This window comes from Canis aureus, chromosome 6 (assembly GCF_053574225.1).
Source record: "Canis aureus isolate CA01 chromosome 6, VMU_Caureus_v.1.0, whole genome shotgun sequence".
In the NCBI taxonomy this organism is placed as follows: domain Eukaryota; kingdom Metazoa; phylum Chordata; class Mammalia; order Carnivora; family Canidae; genus Canis; species Canis aureus.
This window is the reverse complement of record NC_135616.1, coordinates 3,063,614-3,082,949: the sequence shown is the minus strand read 5'-3', so window position 1 is coordinate 3,082,949 and position 19,336 is coordinate 3,063,614. Positions and strand designations below refer to the sequence as shown.

Below are 19,336 nucleotides of genomic sequence, written 5' to 3'. Positions count from 1 at the left end.
CCCCGGGATCGAGTCCCATGTCGGGCTCCTGGCATGGAGCCTGCCTCTCTCTCTGTCTGTGTCTCTGCCTCTCTCTCTCTATGTCTATCATAAATAAATAAAATCTTTAAAAAAAAAAAAAAGAAAATTCACTCATATATAAAAACTCAATTTAAAAAGGGGTTGATTTCAGAAATCAAATTTAGTTAATGGTTGTTTCACTATTAATCCCTGTCTATTTAACAGCAAGTATCTAAACTTGTTCTACAAGCCCAGAACACATTAATTATACAGTTGACCCTTGAACAAGGCAAGAGAGACCTCCATTCCCAATCAAAAATCTGCAAATAACTTTTGTCTCCAAAAAACTTAACTGCTAATTAAGTCTACTGTTGACTGGGAAACTTATTGATAATATTAACAGTCAACGGACAAATATATATATATATAAAGATTTTATTTATTTATTCATGAGAGACACAGAGAGAGAGAGAGACAGAGACAGAGAGAGACACAGACACAGGCAGAGGGAGATGCAGGTTCCATGCAGGGAACCCGACGTGGGACTCGATTCCGGGTCTCCAGGATCAGGCCCTGGGCTGAAGGCGGTGCTAAACCGCTGAGCCATCCTGGCTGCCCAACGGACATATATTTTGTATGTTATACTTATCATATATATGTGTGTGTATGCATATATACTGTATTCTTAAAATAAAGCTAGAATAACATATTTTTTAAGATTTTATTTATTTATTAGAGACACACACACACAAAGACAGAGAGAGAGAATGAGACAGGCAGAGGGAGAAGCAGGCTCCATGCAGGGAGCCCGACTGGGACTTGATCCCAGGTCTCCAGGATCATGCCCTGGGCTGAAGGTGGCACTAAACCGCCAAGCCACCTGGGCTGCCCTAGAATAATATTTTTTTTAAAGAAAAAAAAATTTAAGAAAATCGTAAGGAAGAGAAAATGTCCTTTGCACAGAGGACTAGGGAGCAAGGGTGATGGGTGTGTCGGCTCCTCCTATAGCACCATTCTGCTCTCTGGGCACATTCCTTGCTTCAGCTCAGCATCCTGTCCGCCAGCCCTGGGTGCAGACCCTAATCCTCCTGTCAGCATCAGGGGGCAACCTGCAACCCTGTTGTCTCTGGTCCCTAGAGGCTGCTGACAATCTCAGCAGGCCTCCTTGGGCCTTTGTGGGTTCCTGGAGGGCAGATTAGTTGCCTTCCATTTGGTCCTATGAAGACTGGGGTGGACAGTTATAAATAAATGACCTGTAGCTTTTGCTGTCAACTCTTAAATTAAAAAAAAAAAAAAATTCCTATTAGTGGATCTGAGCAGTTCAAACTCATGTTGTTTAGGGTCAGCTATATTCTACAACCAAAGCCATTATAACATAGCTGTATTTTTATACTCTCAAACAGCACTCAGAATCATTCATGACTAGCCTCTATCCAGAGGGAGCCCCAGGACACCAAACACAGCTCTTGCCTGACAACTAAGGAGCGGTGGTCCTCTGAAATAGCTGACAGCTCTGAGTCTAATTACTTAAATAACAGAATGCTTTAGAGAATAAGAAACATCAAAACTTTGTCTCTTGAAACTTCTTCTATTCTCTTAAAGCAAAGTTCTGTTTTAGATTTTGACATCACTACTTTAGAAGAGTGTGGATAACTCTAAAAGAAGAAGTGTGGGTAAGAGATAGTGAATGTAAGGATGGGCAGTCACATTTCATAACCACAGGGATGGCATAATGGTTCTTCTATAATCTCTCATAGGCAACAGATTTATTAGTGGAGTTTTAATTTTTTTAAGTGTATGGTTTTCAAATAAGCAGAACATTTTATCTTACTGACCACAGTTTAGAAGAAGCCTTTCAATTTTCTCCTTTAACATGTATGGACAAGCAGATGAATGAAATGCATTTCACAGAAACCACAAAACCCATGTCAGGTGTGAAAGCGTTTTTTTTTTGTTTTGTTTTGTTTTACCTGACAAGTCAAAACTGTAAGACATGCTAAGTGGCCGCATTGCTGAAAAAAGAAAACAAACAATAAAAAAATAATTCAGCTGTTAGGAATATACAGGGAGGACAAAAAAGGGAGGAAGCTTCAAGAAGACCTATAATGGCACATTTCAGATTTTATGGCAGAAGGCAGAGAATAAAAATCTGAAATACAACAAAACTATGAGTCTTAGTTTCAATTATATTACTAAGACTTGAAACGGAGTAACATTAAAAGAAAAAACATAATTTTTTAAACAACATGTTAAGAATGAAAGCATGAAAGATATAAAACATTTTAAAGAAACATAGTATAGGATTTTGGCTTAAATATAACATGATTTTAGGACACAAATTTTTTAAGTTAAAGAATAAATGTGTTCTTAAATGACTTATTTCAGGATGAGAATCTGATGCTACTAAAATAGGTGAAACATTTTATATAAAGTCTCTTTCAGGAATTAGCATCACAATGCATCACTATGCTGCCCATTGCAGGCAGTGTAACCTAGCAGTTGAAGAGAGGCCCCAGGAGCCAGAATGTCTGAATTTGCATCTCAGCTCTGCCACTTAGTAGCACTGTGATTCTGGGAAAGTTACTTAACCTCTCTCTGCTTCAGTTATTTAATCTGTAAAATGGGAAAAATGGTACTTATCTCATGAGATTGTTAATGAAGATTGAATGATCCTACCAAAATAAGGTGCTTGCATATAGCAAACTGCTTCACACACAGTAAAAGCTCAATAAATAGAATTTCTTAAGAATAAATTTATTTCCTGTTGAAATAATGTCTTAAAATTTTTATTATACATGCTAAAAATCATTGAATTGCATTTTATATGGGTGAATTTTATAGTAGATAAATTATGCCTCAATAAAGCTATTTTTTAAAAAAGCTTACTACAAAGATTTGATTAATTTGGGTATTCATGACAGTGAAGAATTAACTTTTTTCACTGCAGCTCAAAACTCTTAATAGTCAATCTATTCTATGACCTAGGCTCAGGGAGGACAGGCAACTCTATGGTCAGAAGAGGACAGACCTTGGATCTATAGTAGGGATGGAAGTACAGGCATAATGGGGAGAATGTCTCCCCCATTCATGTCTTCCAGGTATACTGCCTATAGAGTTCTAACACCTAAATTTAATAGAATGTTAAGTGTCTCTCAAAGTTTGTGGCAGATGTTTTTATTTTTATTTTTTTGTGGCAGATGTTTTTAAAGGAATAATTTATACAAAGCAGGCTCCATGCAGGGAGCCTGATGCGGGACTCGATCCTGTGACCCCAGGACCACGCCCCGGGCCAAAGGCAGGTGCCAAACCGCTGAGCCACCCAGGGATCCCCTAAGATGTAACTTTTAAGTAAACATTTTACTGTGTTTTAGTTATCGCAGAGAAAAGCAGGAATTTTATACTGAAATAAATAAAAATATTCAAACTGCTATATTTCAATATAAAATTCCTCCACTCACCATTCAAAGAACCCTACATTTCTTGTACACTTTTCTTTTTTTTTTAATTTTTATTTATTTATGATAGTCACACACACACACAGAGAGAGGCAGAGACATAGGCAGAGGGAGAAGCAGGCTCCATGCACCGGGAGCCGATGTGGGATTCGATCCCGGGTCTCCAGAATCGCGCCCTGGGCCAAAGGCAGGTGCTAAACTGCTGCGCCACCCAGGGATCCCTCTTGTACACTTTTCTAGATGTCTCCTGAGGCAAGGGAAACAAGCAAAAACAAACTAATGGGACTACATCAAAATAAAAAGCTTTTGAACAGTGAAGGAAACCATCAACAAAACTAAAAGGCAACCCTACTGAATGGGAGAAGATATTTACAAATGATACAATTAAAAGGGGGTCAATATCCAAAATATATAAAGAACTTACATAGCTCAATGCCCAAAACCCCAAATAATACAATTAAAAATGGGCAGAGGACATCAATAGACATTTTTCCAAAGAAGACATCCAGATGACCAAGAGCTATGTGAAAAGATGCTCAACATTACTCATTATTGGGGAAATACAAATCAAACTCACAATGAGATATCACCTCACACCTGTCAGAATGGCTAAAAACAAAAATATAAGAAACAGCAAGTGTTGGTGAGGACATGGAGAAAAAGGAACCCTTGTGCACTGGTGGTGGGAATGTATACTGTTGCAGCTACTGTGAAAAACTGTATGAAGTTTCCTCAGAAAGTTAAAAAAGAGAATTACGGTATGATCCAGTAATTCTATTACTGGGTATTTATCCAAAGAAAAGGAAAACAGTAATTCAACAAGATACATGTACCTCTATTTTATTGAAGCATTATTTACAATTGCCAAGAAATGGAAGAAGCTCAAGCATCCATTGATTGATGAATGGATAAAGAAGATGTGTGTGTATATATATATATACACACATACACACAATGAAATATTGTTCAGCCATAAAAAAGAATGAAATCTTGCCATTTGCAACAACATGTATGGATCTAAATGATATGATGCTAAGTGAAATATGTCGGTTAGAGAAAGACAAGTACCATATGATTTCATTCATATCTGGAATTTAAGAAACTAAACAAATGAACAAAGGACAAAGAGACAAATAGGGACACCTAAGTGGCTCAGTGGTTGAATGTCTCCCTTTGGCTCAGGGCGTGATCCCAGAGTCCCAGGATTGAGTCCTGCATCAGGCTCCCCACAGAGAGCCTGCCTCTCTCTCTGCCTCTGTTCTCTGCCTCTCTCTCTCTCTCTGTCTCTCATGAATAAACAAAGAGAATAATAAGAAAAGAAATTAAAAAAAAAAAAAAAGACTCTAATGGTTACCAGAGGACAGACAGGTAGGAATGGGTGAAATAGGGGAAGGGGATTAAGAGTACCTTTAACCCGATGAACACTGAGAAATGTATAAAACTGCTGAATCATTATACCTGAAATTAATATAGCACTGTATGTTAATTCTACTTGAATAAAAATAACCCACCTATTTAAAAAACGCCTAAATTTCTGTAAAAGGCATCTGAATCAGCAAATAAAAAGTCAAACTCTCACTCTTTGCACATGACGTGATACTCTATGTAGAAAGCCCAAAAAAGAGATGCCTGAGTGGCTCAGTGGTTGAGCATCTGCCTTCAGCTCAGGTCATGATCCTGGGGTCCTGGGATCGAGTCCCACATTGGGCTCCCTGCATGGAGCCTGCTTCTCCCTCTGCCTAGGTCTCTGCCTCTCTCTGTCTCTCATGAATAAATAAAATCTTAAAAAAAAAAAAAAGAAAACTATAAAACTCTGCTGATAGAAATTTAAAAAGACAGGGATGCCTGGGTGGCTCAGTGGTTGAGCATCTGCTTTTGGCTCAGGGTGTGATCCTGGGGTCCTGGAATCGAGTTCTGCACTGGGCTCCCCACACGGAGCCTGCTTCTCCCTTTGCCTATGTCTCTGCCTCTCTCGCTCTCTGTGTCTCTCAAATAAATAAAATCTTTAAAAAAAAGAAAGAAAGAAAGCCCAAAGACTCCAGCCCCAAATTGCTAGAATCTTACAGGAATTCAGCCAACATGGTATGATATAAAAATCAATGCACGGAAATCAGTTGCATTTCTATACACTAATAATGAGACAGAAGAAAGAAAAATTAAGGATCCCATTTATAATTGCACCAAAACCATAAAGTACCTAAGAATAAACCTAACCAAAGAGGCAAAGGATCTGTACTCAGAACTATAGAACACTCATCCAAGAAAGTGAGGAAGACACAAAGAAATGGAAAAACATCCCATGTTCATGGGCTAGAAGAACAAATATTGTTAAAATGTCTATGCAACCTAGAGCAATCTATACATTCAATGCAATCCCTATCAAAATACTGTCAACTTTCTTCACAGAGCTGGAACAAAAAATCCTAAAATTTGTATGGAATGAGAAAAGACCCCCAATAGCCAAATGAAGGTTGAAAAAGAAAACCAAAGCTGGAGGCATCACAATTCCAGACTTTGAGCTCTATTACAAAGCTGTGATCATCAAGACAGCCTGGTACTGGCACAAAAACAGACACATAGATCAATGGACCAGAATAGAGAACCCATAAATGGACTTTCAACTCTATGATTAACTAATCTTTGATGAGGCAGCAAATGATATCCAATAGAAAAAAGACAGTCTCTTTAACAAATGGTGTTGGGAAAATTGGACAGCCACATGTAGAATAATGAAACTGGACCATTTTCTTACACTATACACAAAAACAGACTCAAACTAGATGAAAGACCTAAATGTGAGACAGGAATCCATCCAAATCCTAAAGGAGAACATAAGCAGCAACCTCTGTAGCCTCGACTGCAGCAACTTCTTTCTAGATAGGTCTCCAAAGGCAAGGGAAACAAAGGCAAACATGAACTACTGGGACTTCATCAAGATAAAAAGCTTTTGCACAGCAAAAGAAACAATCAACATAACCAAAAGACAACTGACAGAATGGGAGAAGATATTTGCAAATGACACATCAGGTTAAAGGGCTAGTATCCAAGATCTATAAAGAACTTATCAGGGATCCCTGGGTGGCGCAGCGGTTTAGTGCCTGCCTTTGGCCCAGGGTGCGATCCTGGAGACCCAGGATCGAATCCCACATCAGGCTCCTGGTGCATGGAGCCTGCTTCTCCCTCTGCCTATGTCTCTGCCTCTCTCTCTCTCTCTCTCTCTCATTCTGTGTGACTATCATAAATAAATTAAAAAAAAAATTAAAAAAAAAAAAAAAAAAGAACTTATCAAACTCAATATCCAACAAATAATCCAATCATGAAATGGGCAGAAGTCATGAGCAGACATTTCTCCAAAGACATACACATGGCCAACAGACACATGAGAAAATGTTCAACATCATTCGGCATCAGGAAAAGTACAAATCAAAACCACAATGAGATACTACCTCATATTGGTCAGAATGGCTAAAATTTAAGTCAGGAAATGACAGAGGTTGGTGAGGATGTGGAGAAAGGGGAATTCTCCTACACTGTTGGTGGGAATGCAAACTGGCGTAGCCACTCTGGAAAACAGGATGGAGGTTCCTCAAAAAGTTGAAACAGAGCTACTCTTTGACCCAGCAATTGCACTACTAGGTATTTACCCCAAAGACAAATGTAGTGATCCTAAGGGGGCACCTACACCCCAAAGTTTATGGCAGCAATGTCCACAGTAACCAAACTATGGAAAGAGCCCAGATGTCCATCAACAGATGAATGGATAAAGAAGATGTGGTGTACACACACACACGTATATATATATATATACACACACACACACACACACACACACACAGGAATACTACTCAGCCATCAAAAAAACCCCAAATCTTGTCATTTGCAATGATGTGGATAGAGCTAGAGGGTATTTGCTGAGTGAAATAAGTCAATCATATGATCTCACTCATATGTGGAATCTAAGAAACAAAACAGAGGATCACGGGAAGAGAAGAAAAAATAGAACAAGACAAAACCAGGGGGAGACAAACCATAAGAGACTCTTTTTTTTTTTAAGGTTTTATTCATCCGACACAGAGAGAGAGAGAGAGAGCGAGCGAGCGCACACGCACAAGTATGCATGCACACAAGCAGAGGCAGTGGCAGAAGGAGCGGGAGAAGCAGGCCCCCTGTGGAACAGGGAGCCCAAACTGGGGCTTGATCCCAGGACCTTGGGATCATAACCTGAGCTGAAGGCAGGTGCTTAACCAGCTGAGCCACCCAGGTGTCTCCATAAGAGACTCTTAATCATAGGAAACAAATTGGGGGTTGTTGGGGGGAGGGGGTGGGGTAACTGGGGAATGAGCATTAAAGAGGGGACATGATATAATGAGCACTGGTTGTTACATAAGACTGATGAATCACCGAACTCTACCTTTGAAACTAATAATACACTATATGTTAATAAAAAAAATTCATAGCAGAAACTTGTAGTTCAATAATCAAGATATTTTGGATGCAGAAATTATGTATTTCAAACAGAAAAGGATTTCATAATTTAGGTGATATTTATTGAAGAAATAAATGTTCTACCTCAAAAAACGCTGACTACAAAAGTGCTATAAATTTAATTTTACTGCTTTTCTCAAGAAAATCTAAACATTTATTAATTATAGTTATTTTAAAGATTTCTATTAAGGAATATTACAATATTATAATATTCCTTAATAGAAGCAAATATCCGGTTTCTGTGGTCCATAATCTGATTATAGTATTTATACATTCATTAGTATGAGGTTTTCAAATAAATATCTGTGACTCATAAAAAAACCCCTGCATTTCTGAATTCAAATACCATCGAATCTAGATTTTCCTATTTATACACAGTAAATAAGATCCAACATATTCTCAAAGCATTTACCACCCTTCTCTAATATCTTCTCATTCTGTTTTTCCCCGATATGTGAATAATCTATCTTTTGAAATAAGACTATTGCATTACAGAGGGCTGCTATTATTTCTTGGAAGATGAGGTTTGGATCTTTTCCAAGCTCTACGTATTACAAAAAGGAGAGAAATCAAGCATAATAGCAATTAAGAAATTTACAGAAAAGATGCCTTTTAAAGGCACAATTTATATTTAAAACCAAAAGTCTCAATTCAGTATGAGATGTTAGGAAACAGAAAATGATGGGACATGAACAAAGACTGGTGCTCAAGAATAGTATTTTCAGGCTTGACAGTAAAAAAAAAAAAAAAAGACATTCTGTCAAAAAATAGGGAAATAAAACACAATTTAGCCATATTATCAGGATACAAGCGCCTTATGAGTCCTATTTAATGACATGGGAAGATGTTCACATGACATACAATGTTAAGTGAAGAGAACAGAGTATAGTTCTTTTTTTTTATTTTTTATTTATTTTTTTTTAAATTTTTATTTATTTATGATAGTCACACACACACACACAGAGAGAGAGAGGCAGAGACATAGGCAGAGGGAGAAGCAGGCTCCATGCACCGAGAGCCCGATGTGGGATTCGATCCCGGGTCTCCAGGGTTGCGCCCTGGGCCAAAGGCAGGCGCTAAACCGCTGCGCCACCCAGGGATCCCTTTTTTTTCTTTTTAAACAGAGTATAGTTCTTATCTCCATACTGCACAAGTAGATTTACAGTAGATGCCTCTGGCTTTTGAAATTATGGGTAACATTTCTTTAAAATTTACACATGTCCCCAGTTTCTATAGTGGGATTCTACTCACAATTACATGGAGGGGAAAGGTTATAAAAATATTTAGGGAAACTTGTCCTAAGTGCATTCTGCCAACCTCATCCTAATCAAACTCCCCAAAGCAAAATTGTATAGTAAGAACCAATGTAGATCTGCAGAAATAACAAGCCCAAATACCTAACTTTCCAATAAGATACAAGATCAGTTTGAATGCAGAATTGTAGAAGACTCTCACTTTCTGTAACAGCTCGATCATGATTGTTGTGAATCACCAATTCATAAGGTTAAAATAAAAAATAGTAAGATATGCTCAAAACATAAAATTGGTATTATTTTTTTAAAGATTTATTTACTTGAGTATGAATGAGAAAGAGAGAATGTGCATACTAGCATGCAAGTGGGGTAAGGTGCAGAGGGAGAGAATATCCAAGTAGACTCTAATGCTGAATTTGGAGCCTGAGATGGGGATCAATCACAGAGGCCATGAGATCAAGACCTGAGCTGCAGTATGGTACTGGCACAAAAACAGACACATAGATCAATGGAACAGAATAGAGAACCCAGAAGTGGACCCTGAACTTTATGGTCAACTAATATTCGATAAAGGAGGAAGGACTATCCATTGGAAGAAAGACAGTCTCTTCAATAAATGGTGCTGGGAAAATTGGACATCCACATGCAGAAGAATGAAACTAGTCCACTGTCTTGCACCAGACACAAAGATAAACTCAAAACGGATGAAAGATCTAAATGTGAGACAAGATTCCATCAAAATCCTAGAGAAGAACACAGGCAACACCCTTTTTGAACTCGGCCACAGTAACTTCTTGCAAGATACATCCACGAAGGCAAAAGAAACAAAAGCAAAAATGAACTATTGGGACTTCATCAAGATAAGAAGCTTTTGCACAGCAAAGGATACAGTCAACAAAACTAAAAGACAACCTACAGAATGGGAGAAGATATTTGCAAATGACGTATCAGATACAGGGCTAGTTTCTAAGATCTATAAAGAACTTATTAAACTCAACACCAAAGAAACAAACAATCCAATCATGAAATGGGCAAAAGACATGAAGAGAAATCTCACAGAGGAAGACATAGACATGGCCAACATGCACATGAGAAAATGCTCTGCATCACTTGCCATCAGGGAAATACAAATCAAAACCACAATGAGATACCACCTCACACCAGTGAGAATGGGGAACATTAACAAGGCAGGAAACAACAAATGTTGGAGAGGATGCGGAGAAAAGGGAACCCTCCTGCACTGTTGGTGGGAATGTGAACTGGTGCAGCCACTCTGGAAAACTGTGTGGAGGTTCCTCAAAGAGTTAAAAATAGACCTGCCCTACGACCCAGCAATGTACTGCTGGGGATTTACCCCAAAGATACAGATGCAATGAAACGCCAGGACACCTGCACCCCGATGTTTATAGCAGCAATGTCCACAATAGCCAAACTGTGGAAGGAGCCTCGGTGTCCATCGAAAGATGAATGGATAAAGACGTGGTTTATGTATACAATGGAATATTCCTCAGCCATTAGAAATGACAAATACCCACCATTTGCTTCAACGTGGATGGAACTGGAGGGTATTATGCTGAGTGAAGTAAGTCAGTCGAAGGACAAACATTGTATGTTCTCATTCATGTGGGGAATATAAATAATAGTGAAAGGGAATATAAGGGAAGGGAGAAGAAATGTGTGGGAAATATCAGAAAGGGAGACAGAATGTAAAGACTCCTAACTCTGGGAAACGAACTAGGGGTGGTAGAAGGGGAGGAGGGCGGGGGGTGGGAGTGAATGGGTGACGGGCACTGGGGGTTATTCTGTATGTTGGTAAATTGAACACCAATAAAAAAAAAAAAAAAAAAAACTGAGCCCCTGAATCAGCATTAGTTATTGAACTAAATGTTTTGATGAGGGCTTCTATTGACATTTGTTGTGGTCTATTAAAAATTCCTTGTGGGGGATCCCTGGGTGGCGCAGCGGTTTAGTGCCTGCCTTTGGCCCAGGGCGCGATCCTGGAGACCCGGGATCGAATCCCACATCGGGCTCCCGGTGCATGGAGCCTGCTTCTCCCTCTGCCTGTGTCTCTGCGCCTCTCTCTCTCTCTCTCTGTGACTATCATAAATAAATAAAAATTAAAAAAAAAAAAGACCTGAGCTGAAACCAAGAGTTGGTTCCTTAACTGACTGAGCCACTGAGGGGCCCTTGATATTTAATTGTTCTAAAGTAGGTTTCCTGTTATTTAACATCTAACTTGTTTAAAATGAAAGAGAAGAACATATATGTGACAAAGGCTTGCAACGATCCTTCCAAGCAATCAAAGTGGCCCCAACACTCACAGGGACTGCTAGTCTCTCCCTCAAATGACCTCGCCAATGTCTTGTGACTTGCTGTTAATGGTCTTGTAGTATGAACATGCATGACACTCCAGAGTCATTCTTTTGTAAGCATTCGTGGGCAGGCATTATGCCTTGTTCATCTCTATATCCCAGGAGATGGCATGGTTGTTTAATAGAAAGTAAAGGTTAAAAAAAAACTATTAGAAAAGTGAAGGAACTATATGTCAAATACCATCCATGTCGTACAAGCACATTATGCCTATATTGCTCCTTTCTCTAGTCTTTTTGGTACTTCCACTGAGGTTGACAATCCCTTAGCCTAATTACTCTGTGCTCCTGTAAATCATGAAGCTTGCTTTTCTCATGGTAATAGATTTGTTTTGCCTCATGGTTTTATTGAAATCTTTTCTATTATCCCCACTGTTTCTTCTCAAGGTATGCTAATTTAAAAGAAATCCAGTCTTAAGCTAGCTTCCCATAATACCATTTCCTTATTTTTCCACAGTGGTTCTTACTCTTTTGAGGCTGTGTACTGTTTTTGGAAACTAAGGAAAAATATGGATCCTCTCTCCAGAAAAATGCACATTCATACATTTTATGAAGTAAGCACATTTTTTTTTTTATATTTCGGGGACTCTCAGACTCTCGTCAGGCTTGTTCAAGGACTCTCAGAATAAGAACCCTTGGTGCACATGGCTTGGATGTTTTAGTTCATTATTATATAAATGCTCACATGGATTTGTCACTTAGCATGCTTTCAACATTTTTATTTTTTTAAAAAAGACTTGATTTATTTATCCATGAGACCCCAGAGAGAAGGCAGAGACATAGGCAGAGGGAGAAGCAGGCTCCTCGCAGGGAGCCCAATGTGGGACCCGGTCCCAGAACTCTGGGATCACACCCTGAGCCAAAGGCAGACTCCCAACTGCTGAGTCATCCAGGTGTCCCTCAACATTTTTAAAAGACAACACTTGCTGCCATAAAAATTGGACCCCTGTCCAGCACTGACTCAACTTTCTCTCTCTCAGTAGCTTTGTAACTGGAAGGTACATTCAATTATTTCAGCACCTATGGGTGCACTTCTACAACAATGAACAAGACAGATGTGGGTCCTGCTGGCACGGAGGTCACAAGGTAAAAGAAGGGTCAAGAGTCTAACAAAAGGATATCAACATGACATGACTCAAGATTTTGAGGCTAGAAGCAGAGACAGCAGTCAAAGCTGATGTGATAAGCTAGATAAGAGAAGATGTCAGGCTGGGTTAGGATGGTGTTGGGCTAAAAATGGGGAAAACTAGAAAGATCCAGAATAAGAAATATCAACAGGGCTTAGCTGTTAGGTGGGAATCTGAGATGATGGTGAAGTTCTGCCTTGAGCACACTGAGATGAGGAAACAGGAGAAGATGGTTTGGGAGAAAACAAATGGCTTCCCCTGTCCTGCTGTAGGCCCTAGCTAGCAGACAGCTGGGGGAATGGGTGTGAGCTCAGAGAGACAGGTGCACAGATGAGGGCTGAAGTAGCCAGAACAAAAATCACAGAGATCGGTGTGGTTGTTCAGAGAGACACAGTGAACCCAGGATAGAAATCTGAAAGACCACGCAGGGTCTAACAGAGGCAGGAAAAGAGATTAGAGGAGAAGACTAGGAGAGTGTGGTTCTTTTCCTGTTCAGATGCCACTACTGTCTATTTTCCTACAGGAAGTTTCACTGAATTCTTTGGGCATCTTTAATCTTACAAATAAGAGGAAAGTTGTATAAACAAAAATGTTACAAACATTTTAAAATACGGTCTTGCTATAAATCAAAATCAATGTGTGTTTATAGTACACATAACATTAAATAAATATAAAGGAAGCTTGGGAATAAGTGATATCAGATAACAATCAATGCTTTCATCATATAATACTGTATCTTTAAATCCATAATTAAGACAACAGAAACGTGAAGTAAAATTATGTATCATATTTCTAAAACATAAGAGCTTTGTATATGTAATATAATTTATGAAGTATTTTGACCACAATCTTACTTAATTCTTATATAAAAGCCATAATTAAAATGTAGAGGAATTTTTCTCCTTCTGCCAATAAAGAAACCAACACTCAGAGAGGTAAAGGGACTCTCCTAAAACCACAGTCTAGAGAATGACAGAGCAATTCCTTCTAAGCCATGACACTCTCATGTGGTTCAGTATCGTATGGGCAAAGGACTTCCTATTCTGTGAATTTCATGCATAAACTTCAAGTAAGAGTGTGCGTGTATGTGGGAGAGAAAGAGAGAGACAGAAAGGAACAAACACTGCTTTTACTTTTTCTCTGGGCTGGTTGTATAGAGACACTGCTTCAAGTGGCTGAGGCTGGACCAGCAGTGCAGTAAGCAGCTGACTCACCTAATCTGCTGCGTCTAATCTCCTCTGGTGAGACAGGCCGTAGCTTTCTTTCTGCTTTGATTTCTTCTAATATTCTTTCATGGAGGCTCCGTGGTCGTGGTGGAGTGGGTTTCAGTTTTCTGGCTGCAACCTTGGGGGGGAAATAAGGAATGGCTATAGACTTGAATAGTTGTCCTTAAATAATTCTTACTGAAGTCCATTTCTATGGTAAAGTATTATGAAATTGTATTTCACTGATTGTAACACCATTTGATAAATGACTATTTTAAGCAATAGGGAGATTATTGGATTTCATAGTAATTTAGTCATATGTGCTCAATTTTAAGGAGTCAGTTTTGCTAGCATTAAAATTATGTTCACAATATGCTACCATGGTAGATTATCAATTGAAATGTAAGCTATACCTTATCTATTATTATTTTTTTAAAAACATTTTTGAACAAGTATCACAAAACTTTTAGATTATTAAGTAATCTTTCTACAATTGAAGAAATAAAGGCTCAGGGAGGCTGATTAATTTGCTCAGAGACATGTGGCTACTAAGTAAACTGCATAACTCAGGTTGTTTGGAGTTAAAACATCCTAAGACAGTCTTGTATTGAATAATTTTAAGTATTCTTCTGTGACTAAAGAATACAACTTAGAGTTAGGCTTCATCATTCTGAGAATAAAAGCTTGGTGTAAAAACTACTTCGAGAGCTGAGTTCCAGAGACCATGTCTTAGAGGAGAGTACCTTGTTACGTGACCTCCAACCAAGGGGAACATTTATCTGGTGTAAATCAGATCACATACCGGCTTTAAAGGGGGTCTTGATCTGATGAAGTCCAGGATGATTTCGTGAGCACTTTTTTTTAACCGAGGGGGAATATCACCATTGACCTGAAGAGAGACAAAAAGTACAAGATTCATGTGACTACAGGAAAATCATTACAAGTTTCTGGGTACAGCTATTACTTCAAAATTACTGAAAGTGTGTCCTGGTTCTATCAAAGATGTGTTTCGAATTAATAAAATGGAGAGTAAATAGTTGAGTGATTCAGAGCACAAACAGCTATGTAGAATTGGAGAAAAACAGAAGTTCATAAAATCAATCATTAAGTTCTACCATTTAGGGAAATTATGTATTTCATTCACCTCTTTCTACAAAAAGTTTCTAAAATTATGAATGTGAATGGAATAAATAATACTATGCTTATTAATTACATTATAATTTACAAAGCCTTTTACTTCTTATTTTCATCCTTGTACAAAACCTAAGTAATAGAAAGGACTGGTGTCATGAGTCACATTCTGTAGATAAAACTCAGGCTCATGTCAAGGAGGGTGTCTGCTATATTCATACAATTAGTGAGTACAAGAGTTTTGGTAGAGCCCTCATCTGACTCTGACCCCTGCTCTAATGTACTCTCTTTTTATAGCAATGTGTTAAAAAAGAAATTTTTAAAAGCAATTTAAGAAACCCCCCCAAACCCACCAAAAATAACATTCTAAACCTACTCTAACCACCCCAGAAGGCACATTTTGTCACATTTATTTCCCAATTTTAATATGAAGAAAATAGAACCTGTTAGGCATTTTCTGTCATGTTCCTCACAAAGGATGGATAAAAAAGAAATGTTAACAAATTATAAACTTAATGACAAATTACCTAATACTTCTCAAAATCCAGGAAATTGGTATACTATTTTTATTAATGCACTGTCTGAAAAATCTTTCTCCTCCCTACCTTGGAGACCTAGTCTTCGATTACCCCATCATATTCTAATAGCTTTATAATACCGATTTTGTTGGAGAGAAAAAAAGATAATTTACTTATTCCTCTCACATCAACCGCTGATCTTTTTATTTTGATAGGTTAGATATGTTTCCTTATGCTTCACAACTTGTCATTGGAAATGTCACTTAAATTTTGGAATTACTTTAAATTTGGTAAAACTTTTTAAGTATTTTTTATAAGGATGTATTTCTTTATTTAAGAGAGAAAATGAGAGTGTACAAGGGGGATAAGGGGCAGAGGGAGAGGGAGAAGTAGAATCCCCACTGAGTGAGAAGTCCCATACAGGGCTTGATCCTAAGACCCTGGGATCATCACTTGAACCAAAGGCAGATACTTAACTGACTCAGTCACCCAGGTGCCCCTCAAGTATTTTTGTAAGACTATAAGATTTCAGGGCATGAACTGTTTTCTTGTGTAATCACCAACCTTAAATAGTATTTTAATTGTTCACAAGTCATTAATTGGTTCGTTATTCCTCACTGCAACTGTATGAGTTTTTATTTTTTTTTTGTCCGTGTTGCTATTTTGTGTCCTCTGAGATATAATGTTAAATACATATTTTTAAAAAGGGACCTGAAATACTGCTCCCAAGGCCAATCTGCTCCCCAAATGCAACCCCTCCATCTGTGCGGAGGGTGGGTGGCAAGCCTGCTGCGGCCTTCACAGCATCCACTCTCTCTCCTCCCTGGGCCACACCTCCCAGCACTGAATGAGGCCTGGATGGCCCATGGAAAGATTTAAGAGTAAAAGCTGCCTGAACTGCTAGTACTTGGTTTAAGGAGGGCATGTCCGCTAGCTATAGATCTGGAGGCCTAATGTGACATGACAACCTCCTATGGATTTCCTGCTATAAAAGATTTCTTTAAAACTCCTTATGGTGGTATGCCTAAGTGGCTCAGCGGTTAAAGCCTCTGCCTTCAGCTCAGGGCATGATCCTGGGGTCTAGGATCGAGTCCCACATCGGGCTCCCTGTGAGGAGCCTGCTTCTCCTCTACTTATGTCTCTGCCTCTCTGTGGCTCTCATGAATAAATAAATCTTTAAAACAAAACAACTCCTTATTGTTATGGAACAACTTAATCAGACTTTCCTATTACCTTCAGCTCTACTCCTAGAGATTTTTCCCTAGGCTTTTACTTTACTGTTTACTTTCATCACAACAGTAGTTTAGGGAGTTGGTTTAAGTAAGGCCAGGGTTGTAAATTCTGTTCCCCAAACCAGCACACATTACCTTCAGTTTCCACACTAGTCAGAAACCATATCCTGAATCCCAATTACAAAATGTGCATCAGTGCCCCTGAGGTAGGATGGATGTGAGTCAGTGAAAGTCCTTACCAGGAGGGGAAAAAAGTAACTTTGTGCTAATACCATTCTGCTGCTGGCTCAGTGAAATCATTCTCCTATAAATAAACACATATATATTTTTAAAGATTTTATTTATTTATTCATGAGAGACACAGAGAGAAAAAGAGAGGCAGAGACACAGGCAGAGGGAAAAGCAGGCTCCATGCAGGGAACCCGACGCAGGACTCGATCCCGGGTCTCCAGGATCACGTCCTGGGCTAAAGGCGGCACTAAACTGCTGAGCCACCCAGGTTGCCCACAGAACATATACTGAAACAAGCTCTCTGAGCTGCAATGATAAATGATTCCTAGCTGAACACAAATACTAGAGCCACAAGTAAATAAGACATTTATACAATCTGATCTTATTTCTGAGCCTCAATGCCTTAAATAACTTCTAAGTAAAAGATGTTGTTTCTACATCTTTTTATTTTTTAATTAAAAAAATTATTTATTTATTCCTGAGAGATACAGAGAGAGGGAGATACACAGACAGAGGGAGAAGTAAGCTTCCTGTGGGAAGCCCGATGCAGGACTCGATCCCAGGACTAGGATCACGCCCTGAGCCAAAGGCAGACACTCAACCGTTGAGCCATCCAAATGCCCCTACATCTTCATTTTTAAAAGGTGAGTCATTTGAAGCTTTCTGTTAGAATTAAAGCATTTTACTCATTTTGAAAAAATCAAACTGAAATGTTTTACACTTCTATAACTTAATATTCTGAGTAATATCCAGTATGGCTAAGCCACCAATTCCCAACACCAGCATAAACGTACCAGAACCAGTGGATTATTACAGTACAGTTATGTAGCTTAAACATGAGGATTAAATTAAAAACATTTCAGCATAGTGCTTCAGGTACAGATAGACCATGTTTGAAAACTCCTTGTGTTTACTCTTTATAAAAAACATTTGTTTTTAAAGAAATTAGCAAGTGTAATGCCGCAATGTAAGTGCTCTTAATGGGCTCAGAGTTGCTGGGAGTGAATTGCAGTATAATAGAAATCTGTATAAAAATTACTTTAAGTAGGGTGTTTTCTGATCAGTTACTATTGCTTACCATATTGTAAAAAGTTTTATGTATTAATCAGTTAATGTTATTTTGTTTGGGAGTTTTTTTTTTTTTTTGAGGGGTTGCCCATTAGTTGCTTCCCCCCCCCATTAATTGTTTTTTGCTGAAACTATAAATCCCAGCAACAAACTGCTGTGTACAAATAATATAAAATTTCTTTACAGAGATGTATTCCCCATTTTTGTGGGAAAAAGAAGCCAAGTTTACTTGCATTTGGTTTTTAAAAAAATATTAATAAATGAGTTGTATGCAAAAAAAGAATAAAAAATTTTAATGTCCAGTTTTTAAAGCTTAAATGAATAGTTGAATTTCCACTCTCATTTATCAGGTACATTTATATAAAATAAGGAACTAACCAAAATTTTAGCTGTTTAGACTGAAAACTTTCCACATGAACTTGCTCACACTGGCACTCCCATCTGCCCAGTCCCTTGCACAGGAGCTCAGTACACACTTAAGTGAACTGCATGGATTTGGCCAGAGGACATGAAAAGGAAAACAAGAGTGGCTACCATGAAGCAGAAACATCTATCCATTTGTCTTCACTTACTACCCACAACCTCCAAGTTCAAAAATGTATTATTTATACCTAAATAGACTAGATGCATCACTGAAAATTATCATAAAGAACATATTTATAAAATTACCTATCGTTCTGAAGCTCATGGAATTTTCAACAAACAAAAAGCTTAAATAACTTGAGCCTTGAAAAACGTTTTTTCTACTTTTGTCTTAAGCAAAGCAGAACCACTAATGATGACATAAGATCACAACTAAAGGGATTCCTGGGTGGTGCAGCGGTTTGGCGCCTGCCTTTGGCCCAGGGCGCGATCCTAGAGACCCGGGATCGAATCCCACATTGGCTCCAGGTGCATGGAGCCTGCTTCTCCCTCTGCCTGTGTCTCTGCCCCTCTCTCTCTCTGTGTGTGACTATCATAAATAAATAAAAATTAAAAACAAAAAAGATCACAACTAAAAATGTACAAAGTTATCATTCATGGATTAATATTGGGCCCAATCAGATTTCCTTTTCCCCCTCCTTCAGCCTTACTGAGGCTGAATTGACAAAGAAAAATTATGCATATTTAAAGTATACAGCATGATTATCTGATATGTGTACAGGCACTGTGAAATGTTTACCACAACCAAGCTAATTAACATATCCATCACCTCACACGGTTACTGGTTTGTGAAGAGAACATTTAAGCTGTATGCTCTTAGCATACTTCAAGGACATACT

The 19,336-nt window shown here is 38.4% G+C and overlaps 1 protein-coding gene and 1 long non-coding RNA gene across 10 annotated transcripts in view; one reads left to right on the top strand and one right to left on the bottom strand.

Moving 5' to 3' along the window:
• SPIRE1 (spire type actin nucleation factor 1) overlaps nucleotides 1-19,336 on the bottom strand; it is a 204,532-nt gene that overhangs the window by 31,726 nt on the left and 153,470 nt on the right. For 6 of the 9 annotated variants that reach the window (XR_013381082.1, XM_077899888.1, XM_077899880.1 and 3 more), the window contains exons 7-9: nucleotides 14,697-14,783; nucleotides 13,904-14,033; nucleotides 1,971-2,012 (exon numbers count right to left, since the gene is read on the bottom strand). Coding sequence is in view for 8 of the 9 variants with exons in the window: in XM_077899888.1 (XP_077756014.1) it covers nucleotides 1,971-2,012; nucleotides 13,904-14,033; nucleotides 14,697-14,783 (259 nt within the window). In the remaining variant the exon portion in view is untranslated. The remainder of the gene's footprint in view (nucleotides 1-1,970; nucleotides 2,013-13,903; nucleotides 14,034-14,696; nucleotides 14,784-19,336) is intronic. The other 3 variants (XM_077899881.1, XM_077899883.1, XM_077899887.1) reach the window with 1 other exon arrangement.
• LOC144315409 (uncharacterized) lies at nucleotides 1,649-19,019 on the top strand. Its single transcript, XR_013381084.1, has 5 exons — nucleotides 1,649-1,673; nucleotides 12,020-12,116; nucleotides 12,543-12,648; nucleotides 17,498-17,650; nucleotides 18,524-19,019. It is a non-coding gene; the product is annotated as an uncharacterized LOC144315409 (long non-coding RNA).